Below are 26,279 nucleotides of genomic sequence, written 5' to 3' on the forward strand. Positions count from 1 at the left end.
ACATATGTCGGTAGCTAATTTTATACAAAATTTGTATTCATGGGGGATTCTGTTTGTTTGCTTTTTCGTTCTAGGCTCCCTGTGAAACAACAAGCCATTCAATTAGGTCCTGCCACTGAGCACAGAGAAACATATTGCTTTTGGCCTCATGACGGTCTTTTCCCGCTTGTGTGAAAAGCCTGTGTTGACTGTACTGTGAAAAAAATTAAAGGAAAGTCCTACTATTGTAACTGTGCCAAAAAAGTATAAGAAAACAAACCCAGAATTTGAGGTATTTCCTCTGCTATGTGACTATGTCCTTTAACTGAAGGTCAAAAGAACATTAAAGAGCTTAAATATTTTAAAACCTGAAAGGGATATTTTTGTGGTCCTCTCAGCTTATGCATGTCAGTGACATACATCTAGCTAACATTTAAAAAGCAGAATTTATTCAGCAGCATTCAAGAAAAATCCTGGTATTGCTTTGAAACATGATTTATTTAAATTTCTAGGGTTTTATATTAATACAAACTGGTCCTTTTCCCTGACAGCCTGAGTCCTTCCAAACTGCCAGTAAGTGAATAAAGTCATTCTTAAGCCCATTTCACATTTACTGTACTTCCTAATTCCTCAATATATCTATGTGTTGTAGTTTTATAACCTCTTTTCCTGGGGACATTTCATTTATTTTTGATGCTACAGATAATAGTAAATAATGTGAGATATAATCATTTTACTTCACTTCTTAGAAGGTACTTGACATAAGTAAGATTTACAAAGAACTCAAATGTGTTTTCTGGTAACAGAAAACAGTACTTTAGCCCAGGGGAGATACAACAAAATCAATGATGTCACATTATGTCAAGAAAACACGTAGCAAATGGGCCACCACATTTGGTGATATGACTCATATCAGTCAAAGGTTTTAAAACTCATGTAAACAAAGAACTCTTAAGAGATGGCAAAAATCTTGATGGAAATGTTAATATGACTGAGGAATAGACACAAAACCATGAAGCATCAAGTTGGTGTGTGATTTAATTAAAAATCCCTCTGAACTGAAAAGTAATACACCTATAAGATACGACAAAGATGTAATAAAGAGCTCACAATCAAGAGAGCAGTAAAAATCCAAAGAATTCCCACTGCAGAGCCCTGACGGGCCAAATATGGAGACTCCTGAAAAATACTATCTCACTTAGGGTGGTCCAGATATCTCACTTAGGGTGGCTTAATCTCAGAAATTTGGAGACCTTCATCCTATGTTGATCTTTACCTTCTTCCTTAGTATTCTCTTTTCCATATATAGAATTGAAACAGTTTGTAAGTTAACAACCACTCCCCTTTTGTTTACCAGAATTCAGGGTTATTCACTGGAATGTTTTAAATAATTCTACCAGGAGTCAGCATGGTTACTAAGGGACATACCATCTAGTCATGACCCGGAGCAGTTCTTGTCCACCCAGAGGGAGACAAGCTTTCTGACTTGTTGTTATAGAAATGTCAACACAAGGAAGGCAGTCAGTTTTCCACTTTATCTCTCATATTTCCTTTGCTACTCAATAGGGTCAGCTTCACTGGCGTGTGGGAAACAGAGAGACAAACGGCAGAGCTTAATAGCAAAGTTGGGTGTGGTTGTTATAGTGATAAGGGAAATGAAAGTGGAAGGAGTTGGAATAATATTTATTTGAAGAGTCTTGCTTTGTCCTCCACAAGCTATTCACAAAGTGCATAATATTATACTGATCCTTGAAAAGAATTGTTGGAATGTACAGCCAGTGGTCAGATTCTGTGACTAATTTCTACCACCAAAGAAGAGCAAAACTTTCAGAAAACTTAACGCAGAGAAAGGAACTCCACTATCAGTGCTGTCATATTTAATAACATATAGGTCATTGCAGACATTTACATATCAGGTAAGATAGAAATAATCACCTGGTTGCATTTAGTTCCACGTATACACTGTATGGCACCAGGTATGTATAGATACACTTCCACACATCTAGCTATGTAGATTCATACATGCACATGGAACATATGTGTATACAATGTACTTCTTGGCATAGAAAATATACAAATACACATGACAAAAACAAGTTTCCTATGCACATGAACACACACTATTATAGATCATATGGGATAGATACACTCTAAAGATATTTGCTTAGTTATTGACATGTCCAAAGGACCCCCAAGGAAAACATAATCAGACTTGAATTTAGGCAAACACAAAGCCAGGACAGGAGGCATGAAAGGACACAAAGGTAACATTTTTGGGAATTCCAAGTCGCACTGAAGTGTGACACTACAGCCTAATTTCATTTGAAAAATTCCTCACAGAGCAGAAACAAGTTGGCTCTCCATCAGAGAACATTCATAAGGTTCCATTGTGATTAGCAATCAGAATGCCAAAGGGCAATGAGAACAAATAAATCGAAGAATGTTACATGTATTTTTTTTTACTACCACGGAGATAAATCATAACTTTAAATGTTATAGGCAAGCTATTTCGGAAGTTTAAAAAAAAACTTCACTCATTGCCAAGATCTGCGTCAGACACAACTGAGACTATTTGGTTTTGTTTCACATCTTAGAAAGGAAGCAAAGGAAACAAGCAAGGGCCTCTGAGGCCATGGTGGGACCACCACAGGACAGGTCCTCAGGGTCCTTGCTCCATGTGGTTTCAAGGATACTTCAGAAGCCACTTTAAATGCACCTCTGCCATGAACTCCAACTGCATCAAAACACTGAAACAAGTGTCCTTTCATGTCCACTGTTGCAAAAACACACCCCTGATATTTATAAAAGCTCTGTGAGGCAGACTGGGCTTTTATTTTTCTTCTTTTTTTTTTTTTTGGCACAAGCAGCAAGAACAGTAAACAACAATCTTTTATGTAATATATAAACATGATCGGAATGTATTTGAGACACCTTTAAAATATCCTGTTAAGTCAACAACCAGGAGTCTTACCAAGCTTTTTAATTTTCAAGACTTTTAGCAGAACATGGGAACAGATTTTGAAGAGAAAGAAAAAATTTCTTTATGTCATTTTCCAAACTGGGTAAAACGAAAAAAAACCCTAAGAAGTACACGATAAAATAGGAGCTCATTTTATTCACATGTTTTCTCTATGTTTATAAAACTTGGATTTTCATCTATGGACAAATAATGGATATATTAAGAAAAAAAGTATCCATTTTTTTAACATTATTAAATTCCTGTATTGTTCTTTTGTTATTGGAACGGGAAAAGAAAGGCTACTGATAAGGAGGAAGCACTTTACTTACTTTTCGGGAAATTAAAAAAAAAAAAAATGAAAAAAAAAATCCCAGTGACAGAGAAAAGAATAATGAAGTGAAACTAGGAAGTTGTCAGCCAGAAACAAAAAACACATCCACAATTTAAAAGGAACATTCCGCTTTCTTAAAAACTCACACAAATATTAATTTATCACGTGTTAATCCCTTCCCTCTTCCAAGTTTATAGGCATTGCTTACAGCTGTTACCTCTTCCTGATGCAAAAAACAGCAACAAAATCAAAAGCAGGAAGGGATCCTATCAAAGAATATATTCCCACCTTTAAATGTATCAACAACCTACTATGTGAATACATTGTATCTTAGAGTCTACCTAAGAATCCTCTCATAGATTTCAAAATAAATTATTCCAACGCACAGAACAGCATTGTTAGTGCAGGTCAACATGAACTAGGGAGTAAGTCACATTTTACTTTTACCAGAACATTTGTTTAAAAAAAAAACACCCAAAACCCACATACTGAATTTTAGTGCTGTTAAGTACCTTTCTTGAGAAAGTTATCCATTTACAATGAAGATTGTAAGGCACCAGTTCTAGAAGTAAACATAGTATGTCTATGAATCATAAAAGAGATTTTCAACTGATTAAGTTTTGATTTACTTTTATCAGTATCTTCTAGAAAGCCTACCATGCACAACAGTATTGAGCCTGTGAATGGCTACTCTGCCCTTTTTTACGACTGCCTGTGTGCCCATCTCATCTCTTCCACTAGACTTCTTAGGGTGAGGTCCTTTCCGTGTTATCTTGAATAGCCCTGTGCAGCTGGGCCGGCCCCAGGACCATGCTCCCCACGGGTACAGGATACACTCAGGAAAGGGCAGGATTAACCTTAGGGGACCATGCTCCATCCAAAAGAACTCTCCTACTTCTGAGCTGAATTCCTTCATTAGGAATTTCACAATCAGAAAGCATTACAATGCAAATTCTGGCTGAAGTAGCATTCTGGAGTGTAATCAAGAGTAGACAATTTACATTTTTTTCCTTTGATTACAGGTGCTGGTGGTTTAAAAAAAAAGAGGAAGTTGAGCTTTTGAGGTTGGGGTGGGGGGGAATGAATAAATAGAATGGGGTGGCCAGAGGAAAAAAGACCAATTTGGCAATCTTCACCATTTTGACCTAAGGTCTGCTCTATTAACTTTCAATAAGAAGGGAAGAAGTTGTAGCTTTGTCTCGAGAGGCATCTTCATGTGTAATTGTAGGTGTTCACCTCATCTCCTATCAACCAAGTTATTCTTGCTTTTTTAAAAAATTAAAATCCACTTATTCAAAAAAGTTTTCTTTGTTCCTTGAAGGATGTCTTAATCAAGGTACTAGTAAACATACAATACTGGCAAGGCTGGGAAATGGAAGAAACACAGTATCTACCGGAGAATCCTTACCTATATTGATGAGTTTAGAAAAACATTTGAAATGATCACTTTTCGATGGAATGTAAACTCCTGCTAAAGTGATTATGCTCCCTGTTTCTTGAACTTCCCTTTTAACAGACAGTTTTTGTTCTAGAAGCAGAACAAATATAAACCAACAAGTGTCCCTGAGTTGCCCAAAATTAGTATTTTTCAAATACTAATTACACTAATTAATGAGGTTTTAATGGCCTAAGTTTGGGAATGACAACTCCTGGTGTTCTGCACCCTCTGGATGGTGGATGGAGACAGCTGGTCTGGGGCAGAACACAGACCGGACAGGCCAACTCCTCTCAGAGGAAGGTGGCCCTGCTCTGGGGAGTGGCCCCCACTCAGCTCCCTCTGTAGCAGCTCCGAAGGCCTCCTGGGCCAGGATTCCAGACTCCTTGCTCATGGCAGGAAGAACCCTTGTGGGGGCAAGGGTTTAGCCGGACACAGCTGGGCAAAACAGCAACTCAGCAGCTCTGTGTGAGAGAGCACACGCCAAGCCCTGGGAATAACTGAGAGGTCGCCTACAGCCAAGTCAGAAACCACAAACACGCAAGGGGCTGCTCAGGGCTACCCAGAAGCTAACACGTGAACCTCCGAAAGGCAGTCCTAAGATGAGCATCACTTAAGCTTCTGTGGTAGGTGGAAACAGAAGGCGTTACGCATGGTCCCCAAAGAACACCATTCCTCTGGCTGAAGATGCCAGGTTGTATTTTTTGTCCTGGTAACAATATCAGTAAGTGTGTTTTAAAAAACATATACTAAGTACATGGTATTTAATCTTCAAACAAGCATATTACTTGTAGCAAAAGCTGTTCACCTACAACTTCTGGTACTCCTGTACTAAGCTGGGAGTAGGTACAGGCAGACATTTGGGCTATACACAACTGGGGACAGAGAGATAGCTTGAAAGCACAAAGAGCTGAAGCAAAGAAGGGGGGGGGAATCAACAAATGGTACAGAATGTTATGGGCTGCTCACATGTAACTATATAGAAAGCATCATTCTAAGGGTCAGATTGAAAATTTGTTACACCATTTATTGCAACCCCAAAGTGGCTGAATAAAGTGCTCCTCTACACACACACATACACAAACACACACACTCCCTTCTTAGCACTAAGATATAAGATATTTAACTGTGATTTGTTTTTGTTTATTTATTTATTTAATTTTATTTATTTTGCTGGGCACAAGAAATCACAACAACCAGAAGGTCACTGTATGACTTCTAACAGTTAAAATGCAGATACAATTATTCTAGCTCCTCTCCAACTGGTTTTATGCCAAGTTCCCTGAGTTTCCTGTTTTGATTTCCCAGATATTTGAAACTCTTTCCGCCTTTTAGTAGCCTTTTATTCCCCCCACCCGTACCAGTTATCTAGACAGCAAAACAACAATTTGCAACTATAACAATTCTAAAATACTGATTTAGTTGTCAGTATTTAACAATCTACTACTTATGAAAATAAATAACGCTGTCTACACTTTCCCCATGAAATTGTTGAAGATTAAAACGAAACACATATATTTAGATTTCAAAGTCACTTTATACGTTATCTTCCAAAAAAGGAAAGCTATATATATTATCAATGTGCAACTGTTTTTACAAAGAGAGGGGGACAGCAATACCGATTTAAAGTTGCTTCATGAAAGCCATGCTGCCTTAAGCACGTATCTTAAATGGCACTTGGACAACTAAGGAAAAAATCAAAATCAACTGAGACCTTGATGGTAATGAGGTCCCTTATCCATCTGGAAGGTACAGTTAAATGTGTTTTGTTTTAATTTGGTCAAGGGAAGGGTTAATGTTTCCCAACTTGATAAGCAATGTTAACTGAATTCCTCAAAAATTATTTCTTGAACCATTTATATGAGCTAAAGTAACCCATTCACAAGCATGACAACTGACTTCAGATGTAACTAGCCTAAGAAAAAGTCTGTGATGAGTAATCTTAATGAAGCAAAGGACTAACTTAAAAATCATGAATCTGTGCACGACAGTCCTGAAACAGAGAAGAAGGCACAGCCCTCACAACAAGGAATGTTCGGCTTCACAGTAAGTAAGAATCAGAGTTTGAAAGGTTTTATCTTCCTTTTGTGTTTTTGTTTTTTTTTTGTACTTACGTGCAGATAGTCTATTATCAAGGATTACGTAAGAGCAGTTTTGAAACGCCAAGTGCTTCCCAAAGATTGTTCTCCTCCTAAACTTCATAAACCTCATAAAATGGACAATACTCACCCATCTACCCTCTCTTCAACAGAATAGTTACAGCACTGCCAAGTTGTAAGAACCTTATAAATTTAACTCTGCTGTATCATAATCTTACCGTATACAGCAGTTATATGTTGGGAGAACATATAATTTGCCTCTCAGTATATCTGATCTTGTGACTTAAGGATTACACTCGATCATTTTTACCATCATCGATAGATACTATATTAGGAGAGATTTGGGGATAATGACATTTAATACCATGCAGATCAATATAATCGATTTTTAAAAAGTCCACAGACGTAAGGTCTTGGATATATTTCTAAAGCTTAGCAAAGATCAAATAGGTGAGCTTATATAAAGGATTATGTTGACTAACAATTTCCCCAGCATCCAATCTTAGGATTTGTTTTGTTCCTCACCACGTGTCCTTATACTCTGAAATTGGCTTTTCATTTCTTTTAATAGGTACTTGGGAAGAAAAGTTCTAAAAATTGCATAATGAAACTGTTACTCGGTATTAATGTTTGAAGTAGAGCAATTTGTATTACAAGTGCTTTGCTTTTGAAAACAATGAAAAATGAAAGGAGTCAAAATCAAAAGGAAGTCCAATGCTTACTTAAAGACAAGATGTTCTCCTGCAGGAGCACATCAAGTCCATCTCTGTGCCGCGAGGCAGATTCACATCAACTCTCTATGACTTTGCTGCTTGAATGAGGTGAAAACGTGGCAGTAGGAGCTTCTCCTGGGGGCTTGCTGGAAATGCAGGTTCCCCAGTCCTGGTAAATCAAAATCTCTGTGTGACTATTAAGTTCTCTCACATTTAAGAAAGTTAGGAGATTCCCTCCTTGCAGGACGCCCTGGTCTCACCAGGGACCTTGAGCCCCATGTGGCAAAATGATGGGTCAGGGCGGAGCTGCTGCTTCTGTCATCCCTGGACTTGTATTTGGGGATGTCAGCAAATCACTTCCTACAGCTCAAAGTGTCTCCATCCTGTACAGTTTCAGTGGCAAGCGGGTCAAGAAGGAATACTGTGAGACTGTCTCAGAGATGGAAGGAATGTTAAATAATATGCCAGCTCTATTTAATCACATTTTCTTGGTGTGTTTTTGTGTGTGTGTGTGTGTGTGTGTGTGAGCATTCTTCCCACTGTCCTCAACCTCCCACAAAAAAAAAAAAAAAAACAAAAAAAACAAAAAAACCCCCAAGAAATATTAAGGAAAAACGTTCTATGAATAAAAGCAAACAGTATCATGTATCTTTCTAAATACTCACTAAATGTTTGTCTACTGGAAAACATTATAGATGGCATCAAGAGTTAGTATATCTGATCAGGCCACTCATAGCACAGGTCGTCCTGTAGGCTATAGGCCAAGAAAAGGAGAAGAACCGAGAATAAAATCTAGCACTTAACGCTTTACTTGTGTGAAAGAAATAAGTTAAAGGTAAAGAACTAAAAATGGAATAACACCTCACAGAATATTAACAATTCCTCAGGTAGGGCTGAAATAGTAAATTTAGAGCACAGAATAATTAATAATAGTTAAGGCTCTGAAACAACTGTTATTTAGGTTTTTAAAAACTAAAAGAAGAAAGTTTACAAAACAGGAGCCATTTGCCTCTGTGTCAAAATTAGTTTGGCATCAAAGGCTATTGCCATACAACATAAAAATCCAACTTCTTTTTGTTTTAAGCAACAGAAACATACAGAGATAAAATTTCATAGAAACAAATCTTTCTCATTTTATTTCTAATTTTTCATTTCTGCCTGAGAGTATATGTATGTTATACAATGTACATTTCCAAGAAAGATAAATACTTAAAAAAATATAATTTAAGACATTTATAAAATTATCTTTCTAAAAAGTCAAAAGCAAGGTGCCAGAGTGTATCTAAAATGTGTTTCAATTTATGCACCTGCACCTTGAAGGCTATTTGGAAAATGGTTCCTCAGTTAAAGGCAAAACAAAGTCAAACTCAAGAAATTTGAGGTGGGGTAGCTTGTATAGCGTGTGCTCAAAACATACTTTTCGAATGACTAAATGGATAAAAAATTAGAGCTGCTGTACAATAAAGGGAGCAGCCTCAGAAGGCACTTGTAGACGCGAATGCTGAGGAGAGGATTCTTCCAGACTGAAAGAGAATATGGCTATGATGCTGTTTCTTCACCTTCCCATCCAATTATTTAATCACCGTCATGCTGCTACTCTGAACGGCTCTCATCTCAAATATGGGTGCAACCAGCTCGCATCTACTCCAACTCTTTTTTGATACAGGGAGTACAAATTAACCAATCATTCAATTAATAATTAATTAAAATGATACATTCTGCTTTATACATCCCAGTATCATGGGTGCCAACCACTGTGCTTTAGGCTAACTTTGGGTTAGCTGACAGTAAGATCCTTATGTTTCCTTCCACTGAGCTGACAGAGCACTCAACGCTTCCCACACCACCGTCACTGAACAGATCCTTTCATGTCACTGTTGGTGTGTTAACACTGCCAGCCACTTTCCCCCTCCATTATGCTCATTACTGTGACATGAACAGGCCCACCCTCCAAAATCATTAACCACACACCACACTCTCCCTGAGAGGATGACTCACAAATCCTTATCTCCAGCCCAGATCTCCCTCTGAGTTCCAGATCCATAACTCTCATCTTCGCTCTTGACTCTCCATTGATACCTCAAACATAAAATAAACTCAACACCCATCTCATCCTACCTCCTATAAAGCTGCTCTCCCTGTGTTCCACCTTCTAGTAAATGATACCACTATAAATCCTGACCATTATGCCCCAACCAAGCATCTATCTTGACAATCACCCCCTCCACCCCAAATCTGGGGGTCTTCCGGGTCCTCATGGTCCAAAGTCAATCAGCCACTAAAACCCACCAACTTGACCACCTTAATTCCGTCCTATCTCGACCCATTTGTCCACCCTCTCTTTTGTATCTCTAAGGCTGCTCTTAAATTCTCCTCTCCCATCTGCTGAGCCACATTTCTCAGAATTGGACACCGTTCCCAACTCCTCCACAAAGCCTTCCGTGATTTATCCATCATACGAATGTACAGCAGCTCTTCTTTGTTCACTCAACATAAGACAGACATAAAGTATCACATGCCAAGTTCTGATGAGCTACCTTTTCTCTAAAATACCTTGTAGAGAAAAACTAATTAAATACAGCCCAAAATTATAAACCATTTAAGTACCACCTCTAAGTGCTTTTAGCTAAAACAGAGGAGGAGTTTCTTTAGTCCCAAGTGTCCCCCCTCGTTTTTCAAAATGTTCACTGTGCAGCTCCAAATAGGAATGAGGTCCACATACGCTATGCTCTTCTAGTAACCCAAGTGCTGTGTGATGCACGATGGCTAACAAGTGTATTTAAGAAAAGAACACATTTTATGGATTCCTACACAGATATCCCTTTGGTTGGACTCTGGTGATAAATCAGTATGAATTGGATTATTTTTGCATTTCCCTACAATCTCCCAACCTCTTTGTGGAAAGGGCTTGGGAATATGTCTCTGTAGTCCTCAGTATACCTATCATGAAGCTATGCGTGTATGGACACGTCTAAATGAGTTAATGACATAAAAAATTACCTGAGTGACAAGTAGCTCTACTTGGGTGTCTCATTTAATTTGTCCAAAACTCTCAGTCTTCCCTAAGTCTGCTCCTCTCCCTAGTAGAGGGCACTACAATTTGCTTAAACCCCAAATGTAAGAGAACTTCTTGGTTCCTTTTTCCCTCACACCTACCCCTACATGTAGTCTATCAACAAGTTCTGTTCATTCTAGTTCCAAATCATATCTCAAATCAAACCATCTCCCCATCTCCAGTTCTTAGGTGTGGGTCACCATTACCTCTTACCTGAACTACTAAAAGACTCCCCTACCTGTGGCCCCTGCCTCCCCTCAAGCTTCTTCATCATATTCATTGTTTTGAACACAAATCAAATTATGTAAAATGCTTGATCACAATCCTTTCAACAGCTTTCCTACGTTCATCACCAAATTCACACATCTCACCTTAACCTACAAGGACCTTACCCCTCTCCCTCCCTCACTCCATTCCAGTCACAGGGACCTTGCTATTTCTTGCTATTCCTTCAACACACCAAGTTCATTTTCACCTTACAGCTTTCACACTTGCAGTTCCCTCTGCATGGAATTCTCTCCCCTCTGGTCATCATATTTTTGACTCCTTCTTACATTCATATTTCAGTTCAAATGCTTTCCCTTCATGGAAAGCATCCCTGATATCCATATCTAGAGCAATTTCCCCAGTAATCCCAGTAATCCTCTATAATATCATCCTAATTATTGTTTTTCATAGCTCTTATCATGCTATATTTTCTTGTTCATTTATGTGTTTATTGTGATCCCTCCCCTTCTGGATATAAGCTCTATGAGAGCTGCACCCTCAGCAATTAGAACTGATGTCTAGTACACATTTGGCACTAAATGAACATTTGTTGGATAGCTGAATAGATGAATGTTTTTCACGGTGTTTTATGTCCCTACCTGAACTTGGCTTCGTTTCATATTTCTGATTACTTCCTAAATGTATTACAACTGCTCTGAATTATAGTAATTTTTTAAGAAAATAACAGCTACTTACCCCTACCTGGAGTCACATGCATATTTAAAAGTCCACCTTTATTCATCAACTTTAACTACAATTATGAAGCCCAGAGTGCCCCCTCCAGAAAACTCTGTGGCAGCCAGGTTTTGCTGGAAGAATCCAAATCCTGGTTAAAGCCATGTCTCCACCTACAATGCACCTGCACCGGAGGTGGAGAAAAGCAGACAACTCTGCTGGCTGATTTCGCTTCCGATTTATAACCACTAACCTGACGTCAGCTGTCAGTATAAGTAGGCCATCCTAATACACTGCCCTGGTCAATTCACTCATTCTTTCTCTGGGATGTCTGTTTTACCTTTACCTCCCTCCTCAATCTTTCGCAGCTCTTCTTCCACCTCAATGTCAGCACAAGACCTTGTTTTGTACATCTCTGAGAAGTAGAAACAATTTTGCTCCTCTCCCTCAACAAAGACTTTGTTCCTGCAATCATTCCCTTACTGGTCTCTCCCTTTCTATTAGATCATTCTTGTCAGCATTCAAACATGCTATCATGTCACTCATATTTTCAAAGTTCCTCTTGACCATATAGCCCCCTAAAACAACCACTCCACTTTTCAGTTCTACTTCACCACAAACATCTCGAAAGAGTTTTCCCATTTCTGTTACTTGCACGATTATTCTTCTATTATTTCAGTTTAGGAACCCTAGAATCCTCTTTGCGCATTTTCATACTTCCCGTATCTGTCAGCAGGTACTGGGGGTTTTTCCACCCAAATGGTATGCATCGCCCTCTTCCTTACTATTTCCCTGCTATCTCCTAGCCTAGTCTCTTGTGGCAGCACATCAACATAACCGAAACAGCTCTACAGTGAGCCTCTTGACTGCAATCTCTCACTTGCTAATCCACTCCACATCCCCCAACAACCCGTCTGCTTAACACTGATTTCCCCATGCTCTACCTCTCTCTGCTCATAAACCTACAATGATTTCTGATAGCTACAATGACCAGGCGTGAGCTCCCCGCACAATGTTCAAAACATTTTATAATCTGGACCCATTGCCCATTTTTACTTCCTATAACCTAGCAGCGTAAAATCTTGCTCTTTTAGACTAGTTTCCCAAGTGTCTTACATAAAAGTCATGCAAATCTCACTTCTACATTTTATTCTTCTGTCCACATCCTTCTCCTTCCTAGAATCCATCACCATGCAAATTCCATATTGTTCAGACTCCACCTCCTCCATGATACCGTATATAATTCCAGGTCACATATTTTGGCCTTAAATTCCTATAGCATTCGAAGTTTTCACCACTATTAATGACTCAATTATACATTGTACTATATCTTCACTAATTCTTTCATATGCAATATATACTTGAATGTTAAGTAGGGCTTTTTCTTCAAAATTGTTTCTTAGAAAAGGGAAATCCCCTAATACTGACTTCTTACAAGACCTTGAACATTGCAGGGTGCTTTATGTTGAAAAGCACAGTACTATTTGTACAAGGTACATTAACCTTAAGCGACCTCAACCAATCCTACTTGTGGATTAGATAGAGGTCATCAGACAGAATCTGTTCAAAAGAAGAAAAAAAAAGGAAAGAAATTTAATCAGCTACAGTAATTATTCTTGAGAGAATGCTCATAAAATTGGAAATGCAGTGTTTCATAAACAGTCTTCTTAGAATCACTTTTAAAATCAATGCAGTTAATCTTCACGTTGTAAAGATCATAAACATACACCTAACTAATTGAAAATGCAACAGTCTCCTGTCTTATGTGAAAAGATGCTGTGTTTCACAACAAAAGTTGTGAACGCAGATTGAAAATGTGCTGCATTGCAAACAAGTTCTATGGCAGTGAGGAGGGTTATGTTCAGAGACAGGGTGATAAATGACTAGGAAGGGAGTATGAGCAGAGACAATGAGAGCCACGGTGATGCATCTGAAACATTTGAGCACCACACTTCCATGAAGTGTAAAACCGGCAAAAAGCAATTATGGAAACTGTTGCATTATTTTGCATAATGTGATTTTAAATGTGTGTGAGTAACTAAATTAATTATTTAAATGGATATTTGACCACTGCATAACTACATCTCTGAAAGTTATATATTGAATGAAGCTGACAAAATACTTTTTTGGCAGGCAATGGGGCTGGGAACAGGGGTGAGCACAGAGCCAAGAAACAGTAAAAACGAGTAAGGTAACTGACTGTGTTGTCTACTGTCATGATTTGATTGAAAAAAAGACTCCACATGGTTAGTCCTAGGCTTGTTAGTTATCCACTATGTGGATCTCAGCTTTCCAATTTTCAAATTCAAGGACTAGATTTAATATTATCCAAGACTCTGTGGTTCTAAAATACTATATCTATTGTTTTCTACTATATTCTCTTCTAATGATTCCACAGCAATGGTAAATACAAAGAGAAATGTTATTTTAGAGGCTGTAATAAATTTCTTATTCTTTTTTACCATTTAACATGACTTGGAAACGGCAATTCCAAAACTTCAGCCCTGCTCCATTGTCCTTATGAGTTTGATTTTGGACCTCGCAAATCCTTGAAATTCCAAACTATATTACCTACCTTTCTATCTGAGAATGCATTGTTTTAGAGATAAAAGTTGTATTTAAGAATGTCCCCTTCAGTCCTCTTTTTTCCCAAGGGGAACCTGGGGCTGAGAGAGAGTTCAGTGCAGGTCAGGGACAGGGCTGAGATGCAAGCCCAGGCCTTCCCCTTTGTGGTCATTCTGGTGGCGAGCCACAGCCCCAAGCTTGGGGAAGACCACTAGTTATTAACGTAATCATGAATCAGATTTTCAAGTCCTCAATCTTTTCTGTAGGTTTTATGCATGAATGTACGAAAGTTATGAGCTATATTAGTATAATTGTGATTTTAAAGTGATTTCAGACTTCATTCTGGAGGTGAAGTGCCCAAGGACCCATCCACACCTATGGGATTTTGCCCCATGGCAAAACCAACCTAAGCCTTCAGTCATCACTGCATAATTCTCCTACCTCTTTTAAAGAGATACACTTTTTAGCTAAATCAGCTGCATTTTCTAATCAGCCCTCTCCTCATGGAGCATCTTCCTATGGGAAATCACACGGATAGAACAGATACTGATCCCAAGCACACTACTTGTGACATCATGCCACTATGCAGAGGCAACCGAGGGAAACTGGCACAACGTACCCTGCTCATACTACCACAGTATTACCACCATTCCACGACTTTCAGGGTACAGACACACATGCACACCCCATCACATCGCCACCTCATCAACTGTATGCACCTCATTTAGGATTACAAAAGCTACCAATCTCTGTAAGCTTGTCTTTGTCTTTTCAAACTCAAATACTACCACTGCGCAGGGTTACACAATGCAAAGTTTACAAATGTGAAAAATAATACTTACCTTCAATCCTCTTCAAAGCCGAAAGGCACATATCCTTCCTTGGAAACTCAAAGGGGTTGTTACAGGTCCGAATGGTGCCACATTCACATTTCCCATTGATTATATTGCAGCCAGAGACAAGGTTTTCATTACATGGTTCAACACCAAGCAGTTGGTCATCATCCCAGTTCTCATCTGCAAAACAATTAAGAACCACATAACGTTTACTTGTTAGCTTCATTCAAAAGCCTGCTGGAAAGCAAAAATGTGCAAGGATGTCAAGATTAACATCCAATTTTGACACCTCAATTTACAAAAGGCAGTTTGGCTGCAATTTTACAAATGAAACCCGACCTCCTAATAACTGAGAAGACTGAAATATAGCCACACATGTAGACAAACGTCAGCGATCAAAAACCACTTAGTCTCTTATGTGTTATTAAAACAATAATTGGGATTCCTTTGTATTTTTTTAATTTTAAACAAAGATTCCTGGATTTTCCAATGTGCAATCAAATTACAGGGGTCATGTCTGTCAATCTACAAAATTATTCCCAAAAAACCCACAATAGTTTATTCCACATGGCAGAGACCAGCTTCAGGTTTAAAACGGCTCTGCAATTTAATATATGAAAGCAGCTAATAAACATAAAAAATTCAGACACCAGCAAGAGTCAAGAATGGAATACAATGGTGGAGATCCTCTCCAGTGCATTTCAATGCAGATGCTAACATCGTTAATAATCACAACCAAAGCCGGAAACAACAACGAAAATAAGGTCTACAACCTGGTGAGAGGCTGAGGCAGTCACATTCTGAGCCTGGGACCAAATCAGTGTCCTGGTCACAGAATGGAGTAAACTGTAAGAAGTAGATTATTAAAACCAGATTTCATGGGACCCAGATCAAATTAAACAAACATGACAGAACAACAGGCAGACTCAATCCTTAATGATATTCCTCCGAGTTGAAACACCTCTTAAACAGAAAACCGGATTATTTCGCTATGAATCTCTAGGACGTTATGTGGGTTTTTTCCCCCTCTTAACATTATCTTTAATAGATACTTTACCACACCTTTACTGAGTACTGACTATTAAATAGTAAACATGTTTCTGATACCATATCTGGAGAGAATTTTTTAAAGTGCTTGAATTTAAGATACCTTAAACCTGCTGCTCAAACAAAGGCAGGTATAAAGCCATCTTAAGAATGTGTTTTCTGGAAGACGGTATAAATGAATGGCTACGATTTTTATGGGGCTAACTTTTACTTCTGGTGACATCACTGACTTACTGAGTTAGTTTGGCAAAAGACTGTTTTCCCTCAATGAAATAAATAATTTTCTTGTCAAGGGATCTTTGGGAGGATATCATTTACCATATAAAGAGCTTTAGTGTGATTCTTTGAAAAGGGAGAATAGAAAACCTCGTTTTAATTTCAGGAGCTCAAGCTCACTTATTTGATCAAAGTCTCAGATCTTAGTAAAATGACTTTATAAGTTTTAAAAAAACACACAACTTATCTGCTGTAAAATTTGTTTTCCTATTTAGCCTGTAATTACGATGTGTATATATAACATACACACAAACAAAGGCACATTCCTATCATCAAGACAACAGTGAGATTATTAAATCACTCCAAAACGAACACCAGGTAAGAATATATTGAAACAATTCAACATGAAAAAGTAGGTGATAATTTAGTCGTCAGTTATAATATATAACGAAACGATGCATGTAAATGATCACTCATCTCTATATTTCATTGTTGACACACCATTAATACCACTGGCCTCATCCAGTTCAGTGAAATCTGCCATGAAGGAATTTTTGGGACTGTATATTTAAATTTGTAACTCAAATATAGTTCAACCCTAGGAACTTACAAACCTGTAAGAAATTCAAGTAACATTTGAACCACTGAAAAACTGTATTTCTCCTCTTTCCCATCATATTCTGAGAAGAAAAGTTTTTAGTATTTTTATAAATATGTACCATTAATATATCAGTAAATTGAGTGGACTGTGACGCAGATTTTCCCCCCACAATGAACATCCCTTCCCTTCATTGTAACTGGAACTCCCTGAAAACATTACTCTCCTGAACAAGTACAATATCCTCTATCCAGAGTCCTGGACACTATTCTCATCTTTCCATTCCCCTACCATTCCCCTCACTGTCATCAGAATATTCTTCCTCAAAAAACAAACCTGCTCAGTGGTTCTCTCTTGGCAACAAGAAAAAGTCCAAACTTCTTACTGAATACAAGAATAAAAATATAAGGTTCTTCATGCTAAGCTTCGACCTACTTCTCCAGACTCATCTTTTACGGATCCCTCACCCATGCTCATGCTCGAACCACACAGAGATTCTCACTACAAACCCTGAAAAACTGCTTTCATGCCTTTGCTCATGGACCATTATCGACCCAGAAAACTTCCTTGTCTTCTTCTTCTGATAACTCCCTTTCATCCTTCAAGACCTAGTTCAAATGTCAGCTCTTCTGAGAAATCTTTTCCAACTATGAGTTGTTCCATCCTCCACGCTCTGGCAAACACCTTCAGAGACCTCTTGTCCCCGTGGTAAAGATTTTGACGTTAAATAAAACTTCCCCCTTAGACAAAGAGTTCTCACGAGCCGAGCCAGGTCTTACCCAACTTTGAATCCCATACCCCAGGACTTAGGACAGTGTTCAATATCTGTCCACTTATCTATCTGGAGTTTCATGTCATTGGTATGGTCGATGCTGTTGTCTGTGCTTTTTTTTTTTTAACAGAAACTGTCTTGTCTAAAAAGTATGACCATGTTGTCTGTATGTGTGTGTGTGTGTGTATATATATATATATATACATACATATATATATATATATATATATATATATATACATATATTCCAAATGCCCAATATTTTCCAATAGGTCCAAATATTTATACACACACACAAAAAAAACACACACACAAAATATCACAAGGAAAACTTTTTCAACATAAATATGTTTACACAATAAAAACGCTATTTTAGAAGTTAATTAGTAAAGCATTAATGAGGCACACATTTTAAAGAAATGCTCGGACACAGTTGGGCACTTCTCTCACAAGGAATCATCTATCATTAGTCTCTTTCCCACTTGGACGCTAAGACTCCCAAACTTCTTATCACCTGGCTGACATCAAAAGCCCTTCCAAGGAGCCCATCTCTGCGCCAATGTGTTTTCACTGCCAGATGCTTTCTCTGCCTCCCCACAGGAAGACTATTTCTTCATGAATGTGGAATGAGGATTAAAAGGCAACCGCCCTTAATGCTCTCGCTGACTCCTTCCAGTCTTCTGCGTCATTCTCAGAAGCAGCTTCTTGGCAGCAGGGACAGGCTGCACGTGGGGGAGGCACAGGAACCCTTAGGAAACATCACGACCACTGCGACCAGTCAGGACGCCTCTGCCCCTAAAGCCAAAAATGTCTTACGTGCTTTTATTTTCTCTTTTGAGAAGAACCCTTTCCACTCTATGTCCCTATCCTAATCAACACTTTGCTTTTTTCTTGGAAAATAGTTCCCTTGGTAACCACTGTGTTATTAGGATCAAGTATAACATGCTTCTGAGACAAATGATTTTGTTTTCTATTACAGAACATTATATTTTATTTTTTTTGGAAATTTTAAATCCATTTTTCTAAAATTTATTGGGGTGACAATTGTTAGTAAAATTACATAGATTTCAGGTGTACAATTCTGTATTACATCATCTATATATCACATTGTGTGCTACCACCCAGAGTCAGTTCTCCTTCCATCACCATATATTTGATCCCCTTTACCCTCATCTCCCACCCCCACCCCCCTTACTCTCTGATAACCACTAAACTATTGTCTGTGTCTATGAGTTTTAGAACATTATATTTTAAAATCATTTAACAGCCATACAACAGGGATTGAAAACAAACAATTAGTGAGGTTTGATTAGAAAAATCAAATCTGAGCCCAATCGTGCCGCTGACAGTGATTGGGAAATCTGATGTTTTAAAATCTCCTTTTCCCTAAGTAAATCCATATATACAGTGCAAGGGTCAAGGCTCTGATTCTCTAACATAGTTCCTGGTTTCTCCTTGGACTGGTCGGGGTGGGGAGCATGAAAAAGTTAAAAGCACGAGTACTGCCCTTTAACTATTTATATCCAGTTTTTTTCCTGGTACTGAAAGGTCAAGTCTCCTGGCCTGAAAGGTCAACACAGTTGAGAAACCTCTGCAGATATATTTTTAAGTGTGTAACTTCCGCAAGATACCAGATCAGAATGTGATGTTCTTTTCTCTAAACAAAAAATGAGAGAAATCTGATCATTTCATGTACAAATTGAAATCCATGCATGCTCCAATATGTCCAAGTATGTGAGTACTGCAGTGAGGTGTCAGTTATATCTCACTGCTAACCTGAAATCTCCCCTTGGATGTTTAGAAGACATCTCGAAATATGCTTTTCCTTGAGACAACCACTGTGCTTCAGCCTACAGCAGCAGAAATACTCTGAGAGTCCTTCCCATTTCATCCCACGGAACATTAATAAGAAGTGTAATCAATGGCTGAAAGTTAATAAAATTAGTAACCTGTACTGCTTCAGTCCAGGGCCTGCTTAAGGGAAATGCACTTTTTCTGTTGTTCATTATTTTGTTATTAGTATTTACTCTACTGGTGATGACGAATGTCAGGACTAAGTAGCACAGTTTGGTACTACAGCTTCTATTCTTACTAAGAGGCCAGCAGTTTTACCACCACTGCATTGTTACCCCCTCAAATGTTAACCCACAGAATAAAACAAGTAACATTTAACACGACTAGGAAATAGTTTTGACCTCATGTACTTGGGGTCCCCCAGGGGTCTGCAGCCCACACTTTGAGAACCACTATTCCAAAGAGCATGCTTTGCTCGTGTACCTGGGCCAATGCAGCACAGGATCCAGGGCTGAGAAATAACGATGGGCACCAGGTACCTCTTCCCCGAACAGCTACCACTAAACCATAAAAACGCATGTTTCTCTAATGTGATTTAGCTAACATATAACTGGTAAATAGGAAAATCAAGTCAGTATAATGCAGAAGTTGTGCTGGTTCATTCATGATTTTTCCCAGCACATTAGCATTATAAAAAGATAAGGAGCAAGTTTTCACAACTGAAGAAAAAGTCTTAGCAATAAATGAACACCTTAAGCAAAGGCTGATCATCATGTTTTAATTGCTTCCTTTAGTGAAAGAAATAGCTGCTCTAGTGGCTCAGGTTTCTACTACAATTAAACTATGCTGGGAATTTCTGAGTGCAAATGAAAAAGTTAGAGACGGTTCCCCTGTATTTAAAAATCATGAAGAAACTCCCCCTGGATCTTATGTTTAATTCAGATAAAATTGGTCTTCATTGAAAGTGAATGTCTTCAGGTCCTGTTCCCTGAGGGAAGCAGCATGAGCTCTTGGTGGGGATGGCCGCGGACGACGCATTACCCAGGCTCCAGGTGCAGATGCCACGTGTGGCTTACCTGTGTCAGTATTTTTATTTGGATCCTTACAATTTATATTTATCCCCTGTGTACACAGTTCCATAGGTGTTGAGTGACTTGTCCCTAACCCTGTTTTTCTTAACAGCTCTTGTAGTTTCAGTGTGGTGAATTATTTTGGGTTTTGGTTTAAAAGCACACATGTGGTGCCGAAGCAAAAACACCTGTCTTTCCAACAGCCATATTCAATGCTACCCTGGACTCGGTCTTTTTCCTCCACAAAGTATTCTCCCACATTTTTGATAATGCCAGAAATTTTTTCCTTCCCGATGTGATATGAAAGATTTTAAATACAAAGTCTAGTTAGAAAGGCATTTCAACCCTGAAGGTAGGAAAGGGGGCACCGAGGAAAAGGACATGCAGGAAGAGGAATCTTAGAAGATGTACAAACTCACACACCCTGATCAGGGAAACAGCAGCTCCAAGGGACACCCCCGCCTCTGTGCCCAGGAGCTCTAGGAAACAGCTACAGCAACCTTGCCTGACTGGTCCTAGATTCCACCTCTCTGCTCTTCACAGTATCTTTCCATCTGCTTGCTGGTATCTAAAATTCCACTAACATGGGATAAAATGTTTCAGGTATGACTGTACTTACTGGACAAAGTACTGTGTTCATCTGAAATACAACTTCCTGAAGGCAGAATGCATTTGTATACTCAGAGCCTCACCTTTCCTACCTGGTAACTGAGTTTACCTGGTTAACAGAGTTTACACCAAACCAAGACACTTTTTATGTGGTAATCCACTTACCAGAAATATGCTACAGCAAATACTAAAAAGCAAGAAACAAATTCATGGTATACACTCAGAAGCTCACAGTAATGGAATTCTGTTGGCAGAGGAGAGGCTTCTGGGAATACAGATGAAATTAATTCTCCATCTGTTCACATATCCATGTGGCTAGAGTAAAATGCAAATAGCTAATAGCGGCATCTCTTCCATGCCAGCCTAGACACTCCAGTGTAATGTAAAAGTGTTGCTCGTAACTCCCCCCCGTTCCTGGCTGGCTGTTGTGAGGCGTTCAGTTCTGCTCAAGGAGGAATTGAATACACTGAGCTTTCCTTCTCTCTACTCCAAGCTTAAGGCGGATGTTCTGAAAGTGGGCGCTTCCCTCTCCCTTTCCTCCCAGTGCTATAATCCACGCAAAGCAAGAAGGGCAGAATTATGGTTATCAGAAATGATTCATATCACCAAAATCTGTTGTATAGACATTGCCACAAAGTGAAACTGTTAGGCATATGCAATGATACACCAGAATGGTCAAACACTGAATCTAAAACAATGGAAATACTAAAATATGCACACAAGAACAGCAAGAACTGAGCAAGGTGCTAAGGAATTCAAGGTGCTAGGAAAAAAGGAGTTTACAATACAATTTTTCCCCATTTGAATCAAAATCATACCAAGTATGTGAACGAAATGTTTCTAGGAATCCTGAAACAGAGGAAAAGGTTAAGTAAGAGAAGGATAATTTCCTATTTGATAGGAACCTAGTGGGAACAGAGAAGGGCTTGAGAAGACAAGCAGTGTCTCTAAAAGCAATGAATTTATGCAACAAGAAGATGAGGAGAGGCTGGGACTACAGAATCCCACTCACTCTTCTACTTCACAATTCTACCTAGTACATTAGGAGAAGTAGGCAGGTGATGGAGAGGGCTCCGGCCCAGGAGACCACAATCAAAGCTCTGTCATTAGTTCACAGAGCAACCTTGAACAAGGCATTTGGCTCTCTAGGTTCCATTTTTTCTAAATTGGAACTAAAATGGACGAGGAATGGATAATCCATGAAGTCCCTTTAGACTTTATCCTCCGGTTTCCTCAATTCTGGCATCTGTTGAACTTGTACAATGCTAACAATTTATTGGGCACAGTGTGACAGAATCACATGCTTATGGTATTTGATTGACAGCTACTAGATTGCTCATGTACATTTTTCCCGAGCTACAATTACTCTGTACCCTATGGTTACATTTCCTCTGCTTTGACAGTAGATCCAACATTTTTTAAGGAAAATCTCAGGACTCCTCCCCTGGCCGATGTTTGTACAGTGCTGAACTGGCCTCTATTCAGGCACATGTCATTATTGAGCAACAGTCTTCTCTGAGCTTGAATATCCATTAAAACATGTAACTCCTCATGTTTAACCAGCTTCCAAGATTATTGTTTTTTAGTTATCGAATGTACTGCTGCTTAAAAATTATCTTAGTTGAGGGAAAAATTATCTTGGAGAAGTGTTCAATTGTTACACATTTCCTCTCTTCATCTAGCTGGTCTAAAAGCCATCCTTGAATTCAGCCAGGTGATTACACCTCAATCATAGTGTTTTATTCTATCGAGGTGCTTAGTGTAAATAACACCCAGGGAAGAAGAGCCCTGTCAAACTTCTTAAGGATATGGAGCTGGTAAGCAACAGTCTATAAAATAAAGTCCAACATCTGGCCATTCAAGTCTTTGACATGGAAAACAAAGCCTGGTTAGATTTATCACAATCCACTTCTTCCACCTCATCTCTTCCACTCCTTCCCTTTATTCCAGTCATACTTAATGACTATGCACCCTAAAAGCTGTTTCATGACTCTGCAGCTCTTTGCACAAGCTGTTCTCTCTGCCTGGAAAGGGTCGTCTCTTTACCTGCTTTGAAAATTCCTATTCAGTCTTTAATACTCTTTGTCCAGGTTTCATCCACTCTACAGGCACTGAATTAAGTATTATCTCCTCTGTAGGACTTCTATTGTATATCTATTAAAATTAGTTCACTTCTGGCAGTATAATGAAATGACTCATCTAATCTCCTCCACCACAAAGTAGGTCCTTCGAAGCCAGAGATCTAGTTTGACTCTTCTTTGTGTCACTGGGCTTAGCAAATAGTAGCTTAGCAAAATAAATGCCTGCAGAAAGAATGAACAGGAACATGGGGTTGCAGGACAGAGGACATGAATTTATAGAAATCAATCAGAATCGTTAAGTGCCAATTTATTTCTGGAAAGTGAGTTTGGTGGAAGAGGAATCAAGTCAATTATTCAGAAATAACAAAAAAATCTTTGGATCTCAGTCTTCCTACTTATGAAAATTAACACTAACTCCAGTTTTCTTTCAACCTCAACATTGTGTTAACCAACACTTCCACATATCAATAAATATTTATGACATGTCAGACAAGTAAATATCATATTCCTCAACCATGTTAGATAAATAACTTAAATAATAAACTCTATTCTATCCTTTTCTGACACCTTCGTCCATCATGAGCATAAGTAGATAATGTGATACAAGGTAACGCTTCTTGCCATAAGGATACTTGTAAATATAAGGAATGCTCCTCAGTGCCATTTTATAAATACTAAAATATGCTCTAACCTGAAATCTGCTAGTTAAATGGCCAGGAGCAAAACAGAAGACTAGATATGAAAATCGTTTTTTTTCTAGGTTGTACTCGTCACAAAGTATGAACCACTACAGTGAAAAGAATGTGACCCAAATTTCAAACAAGAACAATAAAATGAACATGATGTTCTGAAAATAAACACTTCGAAGGATATAAATTTTTCATTATAATAACTGAACAGTTAACACAGATAATGAAGCACATTTCACTCCCCAAGACGAATCTTCTGATAACTCACATTTAATGAGCCACATTGTTATGTGCCAGAAATTATACTAGGTGCTTTCCACAGATTAACACATTTGACTGAGGAAAGCAGCTAAGCAACCTAGCTCTGAATTCCACAGAGGCTCTCATCAAACAGGCAGCAGGAGGAACTGAACAAAGAGGGAAGTGAGGTAGTCAAAAAGTTGGGCAAAATTTCAAGTGTGAGTGAGTCCAAAGGACTTGAGCATAGGAAAAAGGAAGGAACACTGCTATTTTTCCCATCTCACTGTGGTGAAGCCCATCTCAAGTGAATATGGCCTGGAGACCCACTACCAATGGTCATTACCACAGGGGCAGGGAGAGGCCTCTCTATGACACCTGAGCGAAGACAAATGAAGTTGCAAGGGCACATTTGGAAACATCAGAACAGAAAAATCCAACAATTGAAATATAATCTCAAGTATACTACCATCCAGGAAACAAAGGTTCTTTGTTAAGGCAACAATGCCTTCGCCTCAATACTCCTGAGGTGCAAATAATGATTTTTCAGAAGGCATAACTCTCTGTAAGTAGCATTATGGAATCTTTTTCAGGATGATAATTCTGTGAAATCAGTTAGCAGTTGTTTTGTAAGGAATGTTTTCACAAATCAATTTGACCACTGCGATGAACTTTACCTTAATAATTTATCTGAATTCTTCAAAGCAAACCAAGTGGAAGATGATAAGAAGCCAAAGAGTGCTCAAGTTTAAATTCCAACAATTATATTCCTGGCTTATCCTTACCACTAACTGCAGTACTGTTCTATGAAGAAATATCATCCTTAAACATCATGCCTAAAAACCCAAGCCTTTAAATTCTTCTGTGAAGTATGTGTATCTCTCTTTGATCTTATTTATTCCTACACACTCCACCAATCTCCTGCTGTCTGGTCCCAGCAATAAAGCACAATTTGCCAGCAATATTCAACGAATACTTTTTGATGTGCGCAGTTAACCATTCCCACAGTTTACAATTTCATCGTAAGTGCAAGTTTGATGTATATGTCCAGATATTTTTTTCCTAAAGCATCATTAACATTCTCATTGCTACTATACATTTATGTGGGAAGTAGTGCTATAAATTAGAAATGAAAATCAGAGAGACAACTGTGGTCTATTAAGAAACCGCATGCCACACAAGGCTTGTTATACATTCATTTTAAAGGCATCGAGTCCTCAAAATTCATCTTAGAACTCTCCACCTAGAAGTAAATATACGTCAGGGGACAATGAAAAGCAGGACTCTTGCCTCAGGGTATGTCAAGAAATGAGTATTAATATCTTGGGAGGACTGATTTACACAGCAACGATTTAATCCATAAGATTTCTTTGAAATAGACCACACAAGTAAATAAAACAAGATCACAGAAAGATTAAGAAATCTTAAAAACATGTTTGAAAAATACACGGGCACGCTTCTCACAAAACTGGAGTTTCCTCTGTGTAGTAATGGAACCTCTATGCCCAACAGACACGCAGGCCTGAGTCACTGGGGACTCGGTTTGGGTGTCTCAATGATGACGACACTAAGAATGTCAACTCTATCTAAACGTTCTTAATGGATCCTGCCTGCCTATAGGCTCAAGTCCGACCCTCCACTCTGATAAATGAGGCAGCCCCAGATCACTCTGCAGGTATGTCCCACTGCACAGCCAGCACCTCTTCCCTTCCAGGCCATGAAGCCTCAGGGCTGTGGTCGCACTATCCCCTCCACCTGGAACGCCCTCTGCCAGGTATGGGCATGGTTCACTCCAGTACTCCGTCAGGTGTCTGATCAAACTCAACTCAGCGAGACTTCCTGGGACCACTGTTTTTAAACTGCAAGCCAAACACCGCTGTCCCTCCAGGTTGGTAGGGTTTTTCATCTGCGTTGTTCATGCTACATTCTTCTATACACGGAACAGGGCCTCACACACAGTAGGTCCTCCGTAAACACTGACTGACTCCATCAAGTCCCTGACTACAGGGTGCGTTTTCACTTCGATAGGCCTTTGCCAATTCCATTTCCTCTTGGGAGGACGGCTCTTTCGTCCCTGTTTACTGGAAATCTGCTACCACTGTACTGTGCCCAGCTTAAATGTCTTCTCAAAGATGTTTACTTGATTTTCTGCCACCCACAACACTTCCCTTATCCCAAGGCACTGCGTTGTTTGTTTGCAGCAGAATTCTGAGCGTCTTGGGGGCAGAAACTGTGCCTTCCTCTTTCTAGAG

At 38.9% G+C, this 26,279-nt stretch overlaps 1 protein-coding gene across 2 annotated transcripts in view; it reads right to left on the minus strand.

Moving 5' to 3' along the window:
- Positions 1 to 26,279, minus strand: part of CRIM1 (cysteine rich transmembrane BMP regulator 1) — a 184,471-nt gene that overhangs the window by 130,249 nt on the left and 27,943 nt on the right. For both annotated transcript variants that reach the window (XM_081069037.1, XM_081069038.1), the window contains one exon: positions 14,921 to 15,094. In XM_081069037.1, the coding sequence (XP_080925163.1) occupies positions 14,921 to 15,094 (174 nt within the window). The remainder of the gene's footprint in view (positions 1 to 14,920; positions 15,095 to 26,279) is intronic.

This window comes from Rhinolophus hipposideros, assembly GCF_964194185.1.
Source record: "Rhinolophus hipposideros genome assembly, chromosome: 12".
In the NCBI taxonomy this organism is placed as follows: Eukaryota; Metazoa; Chordata; class Mammalia; order Chiroptera; family Rhinolophidae; genus Rhinolophus; species Rhinolophus hipposideros.